The following is a 13,823-nucleotide window of genomic DNA, read 5'->3' as shown; positions in this document are numbered from 1 at the left end:
GTCCCCGCCAGCCAGTGCCTCCCTCCAGCCGGCATGTTTGGGTGGACGAGTCCTGGCCCTCGCACCGTAAACACCAATTTGCAGGGCCCCGAGAGGCAAATGACTGTTTACTCTGTGCTCCAGAGACTCAAATAAAAAAGGGAGAGAGAGGGAGACGTGATCGAGGTGCCGGCCTAGAGCTAAACGTCAATTAGCACCTCCGACTCGCTCCTGTCCTAGCTGCCAGGCGGGCGGTGGCGGCTCCCCGGCGGGGGCCCTCCCAGGGCTGCCCCGGTGCCCTGGGCACCCCACCTGGTCCTGGTGCTGCAGAGATGGACGCTCAGGGGCCTGGAACAGGAAGCAGGAGCCATAGAAACCACAGCCCACGGCCACCTCCTCCTGGAAGGCCTCCCGGGTGACCCAGAAGGCAGGGAAGGGGCCATCACCGCTCAACCCTCCAGGGCCAAGGTCACCAGGCGAGGTGAGGGGCAGGGCAGGTGGGAGTGTCATCTGTCATCTGCTCCCCATCCCCCCACCTTAGGGGGGGACAGGGAGGAAGGAAATGGGGTGGCCTCTCCTTCATAAACTCACACTGGGGAGAGTGGCCTCGTCCAGCACGCCTCACTTTACCCATTGCTGCCTGTGAACACAAGGGCTGGGATGGGAGGGACACCATCCCGTTCTCCCCCAGCCGTGGACAGTGCCCTCGGTTGTCAGATGCAGTCCACACTGAGCGTACCCGGTCAGGGGACAGCACCCGGGTTTGGGCAGAGGCCACGGAGCTTCCAGAGAGGAAGGTGCTGACCGCCAGGCCGAGACTCAGATTGCCCTGTCCTTGGGGTGGCATGAGGGTTTCATGAAGGGAGATGGGGTTTCAACAGTGAGACAGATGGCAAGAGGGCTGAGCAGGTCAGGGAGGGCCTCGGGCTTGGGGTGGGGGGACGAAGGTGTAGGGGAGGGCAGAGGGAGTGGGGTCACTCCAGGCTAACCCGCCAGACCCTAAAATGGACTGTTTTTCATTCCAGACCCCAGGGCAGGGCCCTGTCCCCAGACAAAACCTCAGGGCAGGGCCGTGCCCCCCAGACCAGACCCCAGAGCAGGGTCATGATCCCCCATCCAGAACCCAGGGCAGAATCATGATACCTAGTCCAGACCCCAGGGCAGAGCTATGCCTCTCAGACCAGACCCCAGGGCAGGGCCAGGGTCCCCAGACCAGACCCCAGGGCAGGGCCAGGATCCCCAGACCAGACCCCAGTACAGGGCCAGGGTCCCCAGACCAGATCCCAGGGCAGGGCCAGGATCCCCAGACCAGACCCCAGGGCAGGGTCATGATCCCCACAGCAGACCCCAGGGGAGGGTGATGATCCCCAGACCAGACCCCAGCGCAGGGCCATGCCCCCCAGACCAGACCCCAGGGCAGAGTCCTGATCCTCAGATCAGACCCCAGGGCAGGACCAGGATCCCCAGACCAGACCCCAGGGCAGGCAGGATCCCCAGACCAGACCCCAGGGCAGGGCCAGGATCCCCAGACCAGACCCAGGGCAGGGTCACAGTCCCCAGACCAGACCCCAGGGCAGGGTCACAGTCCCCAGACCAGACCCCAGCTCGGGGCCATGCCCCCCAGACAAGGGGCAAAGACCCGGCCAGTGGGGCCCTGAAGCTCATCCAGTCCAGGCTCTGATGCCGGGCTGGGCGTCATCACCATGCAGGGCCTGGGGACAGGGTATGTGGGTGGGGGGTGGGCTTAGCCCCTGGTGCCGGGCTTGGGGACCCAGAGCTGGCCCTGCACCTGCTGCCCTGGGGGTTCCAGCCCTGGGACCTTCTGGCCTAGCACAGGATGAGGAGCTGGCTGGATTGTCCCTGAAGGGAGGAGACTGAGGCCCCAGGACCCAGAAAGTGGGAGTCTGGGGGCGGGAGAGCTGGTGGGACTCAGAGGAGGGGGCCAGCCACACCCCTTCCAGGACTTCAAAGCTGCTGGCCTGGGAGTGTGAGATCTGCAGGGGGCTGAGCCAAGGGGGGCCTGGCGGGGTGAGGCCCCACGACCTCCGGGCCTTTAATATGGTTATTCCTCTCCTGTCTCAACTACCTGCGAACAGGCCCACCGGGCCCATTTCCTCCCCCTCCAGGGCAGCGGGAGGGGCTGTAAACTCCCTGGAGAGGCGGAGGGGCCAGGCCAGGCTGCCCTGCTCTGCCTTCTGAGTGGGGGGCTGGGACGGGCTGCAGAGGGGGCTCTGGATGGAATATCCCGCGGCAGCAAAAGCCAGGAGCAGAGAGGCCGTGGGGAGACCCCACTTTTGCACTGGGGGAAAACTGAGGCCAGCTAGCTGGCCCCTCATTCACTCAGGCTCTTTCCAGCCCCCCTGACCCATACGCCAGGCCTGCGCGTGGCCCCATCCTGGCCCCGTTCTGGTGGGGTTCTGCCTCTGTCCGTCCTGCAGCCATGGAGGGCTGAGACCATCTCCACGGTGGTCTTGCTCCCAAGCCCCCAGGGGGCCTCATGCCCAGCACCCAGAGGCCGGAGCCTGACATGCTGCGTGTTCTCAGGCCAGCACCTGGCCCTCTCTGGGCCCCTGTGACACAGAGGTATGGGGGCCAGGTGGGCTGAACCCACCTCTGGTGGACTCCCCAGGGTGACCCATCTGCTCCCCTTGCAGGCTCTGCCCCTGCGTCCTCCCTCCTGACCTCCCACCCCACCCACCTCTCCAGCCCTTTCATCTGTGGAGCCCCCAGCACCTGGTTCTCAGCAGGTGCCAATTACGGTGGCTGCGGCCTGGGCCCTGACTCAGACGTGCTGTAGGCTGTGCTGTGTGCCGTGGACCGAGTCCAGCGGTGGCTGGGTAGGGCGCCCACCAGCCCTACCTCCAGGGCCTGAGCCTGTTGCAGTGCGTCTGGTCCAGCTTTGCAGCCCAGGATGGCCTGAGGGCTGCGTTGCGAGCTCCCCAACCGGACTCACCGCCTGGAGGAGATTGGCTGCCCACACTCCTGCCTCGGCCTTGGCTCCGTGCACTTAATCACCGGCTCCTTCTTTATAGAGCATCTGCCCACAGCCCACCTGGTTGAGCTGACCCCCGGGGGCCCAGCAGGGAATCCCCAGGGGTCAGCTACAGCACCAGAGCAGGGGGTGACCCAGCCGGGAATGGGCCTGGTGGGAGAGCAACCCGCATGAGGCCATGGCCTTGGGGGGGATGTGGGAGAGTCAGCCATGACTTGGGGTGTGCTGGGAGGGGTACCCTTCCTGCCCTGGGTCTGCGCCCCCTTGTCCGGGACCCCCGTCCAGACCCCCCATCCAGGCAGCTGCGGCTTTCTTGTCTGCAGAGGGTGGTTCTTCCTCCCTGTGCTCTTAGGGAGACCATAGGGCCCTGACGCCCGCTGCTGAGCTGGCTGCACCGGGCTTCTCTCCCTGGTGAGGCCTCCTCCTGCCAGTCCCCGGCCCCCTCCCTTCCAGCAAATGGCCCCTGCAGGGTGGGGGCTGGACCTTCAGCCGTCAGCTTCCTGGTTATCTCCCTCCCATCCCCCATGTATCCCAGCCTGTCCCACCACCCCTGACTCCTCAGCTTCTTCCCTCCCTGTAGGTTGGTCTGGCTGGATATCAGGGCAGGGCACAGAGGTGGGGCACAGAAGGGCAGAGAGAAGGACAGGGACCCTGCACCTGGCTTGGAGAGGTGAAGGTGTGGCCTCGGCGGCCTCAGTTTCCAGAGGCTCCACTCAACCCTGTACACCCCACATACCCCGAGTTAGGGTGGATGTGGGCGATAGCCATGGAGGGGCCATGGGAGGCTCCAGCCAGCAGGATGCCTTGCCTGTCCTGGGGCTCTCCCTGCCTGGCCTGGAAATGCAGGTGGTGGGCTCCCAAAGGCAGGGCCAGCCCATCCCCAGGCGGAGGTCCTGAGCATGGTGCTGGGATGCAGCCCACCATACGCTTAGAGGCTGCCGACCCCTGCCAAGCCATGCACACTGGAGGTACATGCTACCGCAGGGTTGGCTCTGGCCCCTGGCCTGAGATGGACAAGAACAGGTAGGAGCCCCTGGGAGATCTTGGCACTCTACCAGCGAGGGATGTCCCTGTGGCCTTCATGTTGGATTCCCACCACATGCGCTGTGACTTCTAAGCTGGCCTTGGCTGGAGGCAGGAGGAGAAAAGCACCCTGATCTCCAGGCCCTGTCTGGGCTGGCGAGCCTTGGGCTGAGGGGGTGTCTCTTGCCTCCCAGCTAGGCCAGACTCTTGGAAAGCCCTGTGCTGGGCCACGATGGGGACCCCATCTCTTTTCCTTGGTGGCCCTCCCTCTTCCCCTGGACTTCCGGCCTCTGGAGGCCACAGCAGAGGCCCCGGGGGTCCTCCCGTCTTGGCCTGTGGACATCTCTGCTCCCAGAGGGCCACCACCAATCCAGGCCCTGCGCCTCACCAACCCACTGCCGAAAATCCAGTACAATCCAGTCTTGTGTCGTTGTTTCTTTTTGTTTCTTTTTTGTTTGTTTGTTCTTTACTTTCCCCCAATTGTTTGAAACTCACAAGCTATGACCAAAATAATTTCTTTCCTAGAAAGAAAAGGAAAACAACAACAGCACATTGTTTGTCTAGCTCCAGTGTATGGTGGATATAGCAGCGTTGGAAATAAAATTAAAACCACAAACGCAAAAATCAAGGCAGAGGGAGGTCACGTCCCCACAGGCGTGCAGGTCATCGTGCCGCACCGTCCCCTCCCCCTGCCTGAGTGTGGGCCCTCGGGGCCAGGGGCTGGGGGACATTTCACAGTGGCAGAGGCTGGGCAAGGAGAGGTCTCCGCGTGGCAGCATCCAGTGGGAAGTCCCTGTGGGCACTGGCCCAGGGCCCAGCAGCAACCTCGTGTTCCACGGCGGGGTGGACGAGTCAGACGGAGACGAGGAGCCGCCAGCCAGGGGCTCCAGGATGCACAGAGCGCGCAGCAGCAGGGCCTGGGGTCAGTCCTGGCCATGGGGGCTGGCAGGGAGACCACCCCTCCAGGGGCTGTGGGGCCTCTGCCCGCAGCGTGGGTGGGGACTCCCCCTCCCCAAGCCTCCCCAACAACCCAACCCAGATCAAAGTGAGCCTCCAAGGCAGGGTATGGTGCTGGGCAGGGCCCGGGCAGCAGTTCAGGCCAGTTGCTTGGGCAGCCTTGGGGTCTGAGCCCCCTTCCCGCCTTCCCCCTAGGAGGGGCTGTGGCCCAGAGGGGGACAGGCTGGGGCGGGAACTGGAGGAGGCTGGGCTCCTCTCCTGTGGATGGGAGAGGTGAGGCCAGGGAGGAGGGCAGGCCAGGGGCCAGTAGAGGTCCCTGCTGGTCAAGCCAAGAGCGGGGCCTGGCTGGGGCCTGGGCGACAGTAAGACCGGTCCCTGGGAAGATGGCCCAGGGGGTCTGAGGCCCAGGGCAGAGCCAGGCCTCAGGGTCCAGGCCCCTCTGCTGCTGGGCTCCATGTCCTCTCCCCAGGCAGAACTGGTTCCTGGGGTTCGGCAGGGTAAGGACTGGCTGTGCGGTAGGGTTCCGCGTTGGAGCTCTGGCAGATGCCAGGCTGAGGGAGGGGTGCCACCAGGCCTCCAGGCCCCTGAACTCTTCCGGAGCACTGGACTTGGAGGCTGGACCGCAGGGCCCAGGGCAAGGGGTGGGAGGAGCTGCCAGCCCGCGGGGTCTCCACGGCTAGCTCCCCCACGACTAGTTCCCCCACGACCTGCGCTCCACACAGACGAAGCGGGGCGGGGGGGAGGTAGGGAGGGCCCTTACAGATGCACTGCTGGGGAGGAGGACGGCAGCAGGGAGCCCCGCCCCCAGAGAGGACCCCTCCCCACCCGGAAGCCCCACCCACGGAACCCAGCCCATCCAGGGAGGAACCCCATCCAGGGGTCCCCGTCCTGGAGCCCCGCCCCCGCCTTTCTAGGGAGAAGTCCACCCCCATCCAGGAGCCCCACTCGGAGGCCCGCCCCCAGAGGGGAGCCCCGCCCATCCAGGCAGGAAATCAGCGCTTGTCGGGCGGACTCCGGCCCATCTGGGAGCCCCAGTTGGGGCCCCGCTCCCGTCGGGAATAGCCCCGCCCCGTCCAGGGAGGAGCCCCGCCCCTGTCAGGAGGAGCCCCGCCCCCGCCCAGGGAGGAACCCCGGCCCCGTCCAGGGAGGAGCCCCGCCCCCCAGTCCAGGGAGGAGCCCCGCCCCCGTCCAGGGAGGAGCTCCGCCCCCCCGTCCAGGGAGGAGCCCCGGCCCCGTCCAGGGAGGAGCCCCGGCCCTGTCGGGAGGAGCCCCGCTCCCCAGTCCAGGGAGGAGCCCCGCCCCCCAGTCCAAGGAGGAGCCCGCCCCCGTCCAGGGAGGAGCCCCGCCCCCCAGTCCAGGGAGGAGCCCCGCCCCCGTCCAGGGAGGAGCCTCGCCCCCGTCCAGGGAGGAGCCCCGCCCCCCGTCCAGGGAGGAGCCCCGCCCCCCGTCCAGGGAGGAGCCCCGCCCCCGTCCAGGGAGGAGCCCCGCCCCCGTCCAGGGAAGTGCCCCGGCCCCGTCCAGGGAAGTGCCCCGGCCCGGCCCGCGGCGGCGCGCGCTACTTGCAGGTGTGCACGTCGTAGACGCGCGCGCACTCCTGACAGCTCACGTAACAGCACCAGTGGAAGACGCAGTGGCACTTCTCCCGGCGCCGCTCGGTGCGCGCGTTGTGGCCGCGGCCGCAGCATAGCAGGTCGCAGCCGTCGATGCCGTGAGAACTCACGTTGCACGTGCGGTCGCGGGTGCCGAACGAGCCGGTCTCGGGGTTGGGCTCGCAGAAGTTGGGCGAGGCCTCGTAGTACACCAGGTCGCGCTCCGTGGGCACCTTGAAGTAGGTGTAGCGCGGCCGCAGGGTCTCCACCCAGCCGCGCGACTCGCGGTGCTTCTCCACCACCATCTCCGAGGCGCTGTCATACTTGTCCTTGAGCAGGTCGCCGATGGCGCGGAAGTCGGGCTGCGACCACCAGCACGTCTTCACCTCGCAGCTGCCGGACAGCCCGTGGCACTTGCACTTGAGATGCATGTGGCTGGCGATGGCCTGCAGGAGCGCGCCGAGGGGCGTCAGGGCGGGCCCTAAGCACCCCCTTCCCGGGTTTGGTTCGTCTGCGCGGGGGCCCGTGTCCCCACCCCCCCGGGGTGTGCTCCTTGCCTGCGGCCCCCAGCCCCATGAGCTCCTGGGGAGCCCAACGCAACCTGTCTCCTCCATAGAGGCCCTTCTCCGGGTTCCCGGCGCCGCCTCCGGTGCAGGGCAGGTGCCAGCGCAGGTTCGCACCCTGGCAGACCCAAGATCCCTGGAGGGCAGGGCTGGGAGCCTCACCTCTCTCCGGGCTGGGTCTATTTGTCTATTTCTACAGCCTTTATGACTGAGCGAGGGAGGGAAGGCACAGTAACAGTAACTGACGGTCTGGTCCGGGCATGCGGGAGGGAGGACATGAATGCTGACCTGGGGAGCCTAAGACGCAGCCCAGAGGACGTGTACATGGCGGCAAGTCTGGGGGCTGACCTGAGCGCACCTAATGGAGGAGGCTTGAGCAGAGCACCTTCAGGGCCCAGGAAGCTGGGTTTATGGGGCTGGAAGGCAATTCCAAGAGGAGGGAGGTAGTGTGGGGGGACAAGGCTGGGGGACTTTGGTATCCTGAAGGCCAAAAGCCACAGGGCCTGGCCGAGGAATGGGTTTTTTCCCTTCTCTCTTTGAGGGAAGGGATGGGGTTGGGGGCGAAGGGGCGTGTGTGACTCAATCCGACTGTCTATGGTTGCACTGACCACCGTGGTGGACACCTACCACCATGAGCCCTGGAGATGTGGCTGGTCCAAAGTGCACTGTGCTGAATGCTGGCTCGCACAGAGTCCCCAGACTTCATGCAAGAAGAGGGTGTAAACTATCTCCTTCACTGGTTTAGTATTGATGGTGACCATTACTGCAATGATAACATGTTGGGTGATATATCTACCTTAGTAACACTGGTAAAACTAATGTCACCTGTTTCCTTTTTAAATGTGGCTACCAGAGCATTTTCAGCTACGGACGCGAGTCCCATTATACCCCTATTGGTCAGTGTGAGGTGGGCTCTGTGTCCAGATGCTGCGTCTTCCCTGCCCCCTTCTCCTGCTGTGTCTTCTACACTTCCCTCTCACACTGGCCCTTTCCTGGGGCATCAGTAATGACTGCATCCCTCCCCCAGTTAATTTCTGTCTCATCTCCATGTTCTTCTCTTTTCCAGAGGAGAGACCTCTTCAGTGTCTTTAGGTTTGCTTTTATCAGAGATGTATCTGCATATACTTTAGAGTCTGAGAGTTCTTGAGACTCGCTCCCACACCCACACGGCACCTTCCCGACCAGCCAAGGCAACACTGTGCCTCTTGCATCTCTAACAGAATGTTTGTCTTGCTGCCTCTTGAGCGTTGGGGGCTCCAGCAATGTCTCCCCTCTCACCACGGAGGGTGGGAAATCAGCTCTTTACCATCACCCCACCACTGCAATGCACACCTGCCCAGCGCCCTCCACCCTAAAAACGGAAGCATAATCCAGTCAGATCAATATTCAGCACTGGCTGTATTGGAACTATATTAAATGTCATACCCAGCCGAGCCCTGTGATAGGGTATGATTCCTTTTCCTTTCCTACAAAACTTTGTTGTTGCTGTTTTTAGTGTACTTATTACAGATTCAGACTCAAACTTTCCCTGAATTGTCTAAATATCCTCTTTGAGATGTCCAAACACACCTCGTATTCTAAGATTTCAGCTTCTTGGAGACATCTTTTTCAGAGGGTGTCTAGAAGATTTTGTGAAATGTGCATGCCCAAAATCACATCTTCTCTACTTAGAAAGTGGACAAGATGGTTTAGCTGGGTATAAAATGCTGGGCTTAGAATCTTATTTCCCTTCAGAACTCTGATAGCGCCTCTCCATTTTTATTCCAGCTCCCATTGTTCTTCTTGGGAACTCTGATGCCATTGTGATTCCTGATCCTTTGCATGAAACCCACGGTGTGGAGGGCTCCTCCGTGTCGTAGGCTGTGAATTTCATGGTGATAGGTCTTGATATGGGTCTCCTCTCTCATGTGCTAGAGTCACTTCCTGGGTCTGTTTGGTCTGAAACTTGTGATCCTCAGTCCTGGGAACCCTCCTGCCTTCTTTGCCGATTCCTCTTCATGTTCGTCATTGTCTCTCTTGGACACATCCTCCATGTTCTCCATTCTTTTCCTATTTTCCATCTCTTTTTCTTTTTTCTTCTACTTCGTAGAAGGGTGTCTCAAGTATCTGCTAACCTTTGTGCTGGGAGTTTGGTTTCTGCTATTCTACTTTTAGTCTCTAGCAGCTTTTTTTTCCCTCTCTGAATGTTCTTTTAATTTAACATCCTATTCCGCTTTTATGGAAAGAGTATTTTATCTCTCTGGGGATAGTGGCAGGTTTTTTTCTTTGTTTTCAGTCATTTAAAATTTTTTAAAGTAATCTCTATGCCCAATGTGGGGCTTAAACTCATGACCCTCAGTCACGCACTCTACCAACTGAGCCAGCCAGGTGCCTGGAATAGTGGCAGTTTTTGAAGTTTTCATCTCTCTTTACAATGTCTCTCTCCTACCAGTTTTGTTTTTGTTTGTTTTGGTCTTCACCTTCACACCTTGGGTGTGAGAGACCTTCCTCAGGTGTCCTGTGATCCTTGGCTGTCTGCTCATATTTAAAAGGAGGACACTACACATCGTGTTGGAAGCTCATGTGCTTGGTGAGGGCTTACCAGCATGGGCCCTCACTGTACAGTGACCTGGCTCCGTTATTTCATGGGGGAACCCCAGTCCGTATGCTTGAGTCTCTTCTTGGGTTGGTCCAATCCCCAGGGGAGAATCTTCCATTCTCCTGCCTAGAGGGTCATCAAGATTCACTGTGGGATACAGAGACTAGGAAGAGAAAGGCATGTGTAGATGGAGACTACTTTCACTTGGGAAGCCTCACCTTCACCCAGACTGTCCTTGGTGTCCCTCAGTGCAGACACACTGTGCTTTGCCCTTCCTGGAGAACACACCTCCTGACTTCTGCCATGGTAAAGGGGTGGGGGTGGGGGCTTGCCTGGATGGAAGGAGTTGGACAGAAGAACTGGTGGGTTATAAACTGCTTTTAAAGTAGATTATGGGGGCACCTGGGTGGCTCAGTCATTAAGCATCTGCCTTCGGCTCAGGTCATGATCCCAGGGTCCTGGGATTGAGCCCCACATCGGGCTTCTGGCTCAGTAGGAAGCCTGCTTCTCCCTCTCGCACTCCCTCTGCTTGTGTTCCTGCTCTTGCTATCTCTCTCTCTCAGTCAAATAAATAAATAAAGTCTTAAAAAAAAACAACAACAAAGTAGATTATCAACCCGTCTTCCCATTTTTAGCCCCATTATTTATCTCTACTTTTCAAGACACCCAATACTAGTAAGTCCTGGGTTGGTTCTCAGAGTTCTCCTCTACCGGTTTAAGATTCTACTTTCTCCTAAGACCCAAGTATTCATGGATCTGCTTCTTAGTCTGAAACTTTTGCTGTTACTGTTAGCCCCTGGTTTCCATGTGGTCAGGAGTGTTCATTCATTCAACATTCATTCACTGTCATTTTAGTGAGGTTCCGGGGAGTACAGAGGGATGCTTATGTTTTGGCATTCCTCATAGACCCTTCAGTTCTATAACGGCTATGTGATTCTTTCCCAAGTATATTCTATATTTTTATAGTTTCCAGTTCCCCTCTGAGACATTCAGACTCGCGTTTTGGCTTTATAAACCTAAGTAAGCATATTTCTTTTTTCACAATCTGTGTCTCATAATTCCAGTATCTGGAGTACCTGCAGACTCGTTTCTGTGGTTTTTGCCGATGATCACTCATTGTGTCACCAGCTCATGTGACAGGTTATCCTTTGATTATGTGCTGGATGCTGTGTTTGAAAAATTATTTGTAGAAACATTTTTTGACCTTGAATAAGGTGATCATCCTCCAAAGAGGATTCGCCTGCTTTTTCCAGGTGTGTGGGAAAACCAGCAATTTGGGATCACCATAATCTGTTCTCAGATCTTGAGATTTTTCGAGCCTGCACATGTGAGCAAGGGCTGGTCTACTTCTGGTTTTCCTTTACTCCTCAGGGTCCCAGCCTAAACTGAGGAGAATTTTCTAGAGATAACACCCTTGGTGAGCCCCTTAGCTCTGGGAGGCTGCCGGAAGTGCAGCTCAGTGTATGCACTCTGTCCAGATCAGGACAAAAGCTGCCTTGGGTACTGGGCTCAGGACTCTGCCTTCTCCTGGTCCTTGAGCTGCTAATTCCTCACCAGATGAGGTTACTTCTTTTACACTTAAACTAACTTTATGGGAGCATAATATACATACAAATAGTATATATGTTATAAATGCAAAACCTGACAAAATTTCACAAATTGCCACCACTGAACACCAGCTCCCCAGAAACCCCCATTACGTTCTCTTCCAGCTGTGCAGAGTCTCCTATTCAGCCTCCTATACCCTTTGTCGGTATCTTTTTATGAACAGAAGTTCTTTACTTTAATGCAGTCCACATTATGGCTACATGTTTCTTTCATTGTAAGTGCTTTTTGGTCCTGTTTAGGAAACCTTTGCCTACTCCAAGGTCACAGAAATGTTCTATGTTTTCTTCCTAACGTGTTTCTTTGTTTGTTTAACCTTTTCCATTTGGGTTCGTAATTGACCTTATATGTGGTGTGAGGTAGGGGTCAAGGTTGGTTTGTTGTTTTCTTCCCACTATATTGTTATCCAATTGACTGGGCACCCTTTATTGAAGGGACTATTTCTTGTCTGCATTGCACTGTCCTCCCTGGGATAAGTCAGGTGGTGGTAAACAGGTGGGCACCCTATGCTTTTAACAGGACACTTCTCCCATTTCGTCCTGTATTTGTACCTGTCTCGGGCAGGAAGATGAGTCAGTCACCTTGTCTTCTGTCGTTGGCCGTCCAACGCCTCAGTCCCCTGCGATCCCCTGGTTCCAAGGCCAGGGCCACCTTTGTGCGGCTGAATCTACGGGAGCTCTCTGGGTCCCACAAGTGGTCTGTGCTCCATTGGCTCCCCATGACCTTCAGACCCAGTCCTTCCAGCTTGGTCCCCGTGTCTCTTCTTCCTCTGCCCTCCCCATGCTATTCTACTGGGTGACCTCATTGGCAGTCGTACGCTTTGGGCTCCTCCAAGGCTCCCAGCTTCCCTCCACCTAGATAACTGTGTTACTTTGCATGCGCTCCTTTCCGCACCGCTGCAGGCAGAAGGCTTTTTTTGAGATGCCAGCCCAGGGTGTGGCTTCTCCGAGGTGCCCACGTCAACTTGTGTGTGCTTTTCCTTTTCACAAAATGTCGCACGCTGTGCTGTAGGGCCTCACTGTCCTCCTCCCTGGACATGCAGGCCTTTCTGCCATCCTGCCACCCTGTAGGGATGCCCTTGACCCTTGTGCAGCCACTGGGCTGGGCTGTTTCAGACAGCCCTGGGCGGTAGGTGAGCACATACCCTCCTGGCCACCAGAGATAGCCCTCCCACGGTACTCCCGCCAAGCCACACCCTTCAGGGAACCAGGCCTCACATCCTGTTCAGAAAGCTTCTATTTGCCCAGGACCCTCAGGACTGTGGTCAGAGGGTGCACCCCCCAGGCCCCACAGGGCCGCGGTGAGATGGCCCCCCACTGCACCCGCAGGATGCAGGGGGCCTGGGTGGACGGCTCCCTGTGCACCTGAGAGCACGCAGGGCCGTGCACCCCGAGTACACTCCCCACTCCACGCACCCCAGCCAAGAGCCACCAACATACCTGGCGACCGGCCTCATTGTTGTGGCGGTTCATCGCGGAGCGGGCGTCTGGCCGGTTCTCCCGCGCGTCTGCAAACTCTCGAGACACCATGCCGCCAAACTCGATGTCCTCGCTGCAGCCACCCCACTTCCAGCCCTCGCCCGGGGAGCCCTGGTGGCGGCTGCTGCAGCCACAGATGGCCGCGGAGCCCTCGGCACACGAGCGTGTCACGGCGAAGGCCACCCCGGCAGAGGCAATGGCGTGCACAAAGGCGGACTCCCGGGTGGCTGTGGAGAGAGGCGACTGGTTTGGCAGGACCTGGCAGCGGCTGGGGTGGTGGAGCCTGGCCCGGGGCATCGCGGCCCCTGGCTGGGCTGGACCTGCGCCCCTGGGATGGGCGTGGGTCCCAAACTCAGTCCCCGGAGTGGCCAGGCAGGGCTGTGGAGGAGAGGGGTGCAGAAGACCCAAGGAGGAGGCCGAATATCAGGAGAAAGTACTTGGAGGGCCAACCAGCCCAAGGAGCAGCTCTGGACATCACTCCCCATGAGGAGCCGCAGGGACCCCTGCAATCCGAGGGTCAGATCCTAGCCAGTGCTGGCGGGATGGGCGGAATCGGACCCCCGAACGCTACTGGGGGCAAGGAAATTGGTGCTGCCCCTTGCAAAGTGGTTTGACAGCTTCTTAAAACTGGACACCCACCATGTGACCAGGCCATTCAGCTAGGTATGTGCCCGGGAGGAAACTCAGGTGCTCGCACGGACCAGGAAGCAAATGTCATGGCTACTTTATCTGTAACAGCCCCGGTCTGGAGGCTCCCAGACGTCCATGAACAGGTCAACGGATAAAAATCTGCGGCCTGAAATAAGTCAGTCCTGGGGATGTGATGCTGCTAACCCATCTGTTCTGTGTGTTTGAAAGGTTGCTAAGAGAATAGGTCTTCACAAGAAAAACAACTGTAGCTGTGAGGGTATTAACCAGACTGACTGTGGTGATCATTTTGCAATGCATACATATATTGAATCGGTATGTCGTACACCTGAAACCAATGTTATGTGTCAGCTACAGCTCACGGAAAAAGCAAAATGGAATTCTGTCTAGCAGTAACGGAATAAATGGCAT

The 13,823-nt window shown here is 58.8% G+C and overlaps 1 protein-coding gene across 1 annotated transcript in view; it reads right to left on the bottom strand.

Moving 5' to 3' along the window:
- Positions 1-6,506: 6,506 nt before the first annotated feature.
- WNT3A (Wnt family member 3A) overlaps positions 6,507-13,823 on the bottom strand; it is a 43,404-nt gene continuing 36,087 nt past the window's right edge. Inside the window, exons 3-4 of the mRNA XM_045886106.1 lie at positions 12,726-12,991; positions 6,507-6,986 (exon numbers count right to left, since the gene is read on the bottom strand). Coding sequence (XP_045742062.1) covers positions 6,507-6,986; positions 12,726-12,991 — 746 coding nt within the window. The remainder of the gene's footprint in view (positions 6,987-12,725; positions 12,992-13,823) is intronic.

This window comes from Mirounga angustirostris, unplaced genomic scaffold (genome assembly GCF_029215605.1).
Source record: "Mirounga angustirostris isolate CCGP_5_RB_7025 unplaced genomic scaffold, mMirAng1.0.hap1 SCAF_7, whole genome shotgun sequence".
Classification (NCBI taxonomy): Eukaryota; Metazoa; Chordata; class Mammalia; order Carnivora; family Phocidae; genus Mirounga; species Mirounga angustirostris.
Note: the sequence above shows the minus strand (reverse complement) of the source record. Positions and strands in the feature narration are given on the sequence as shown.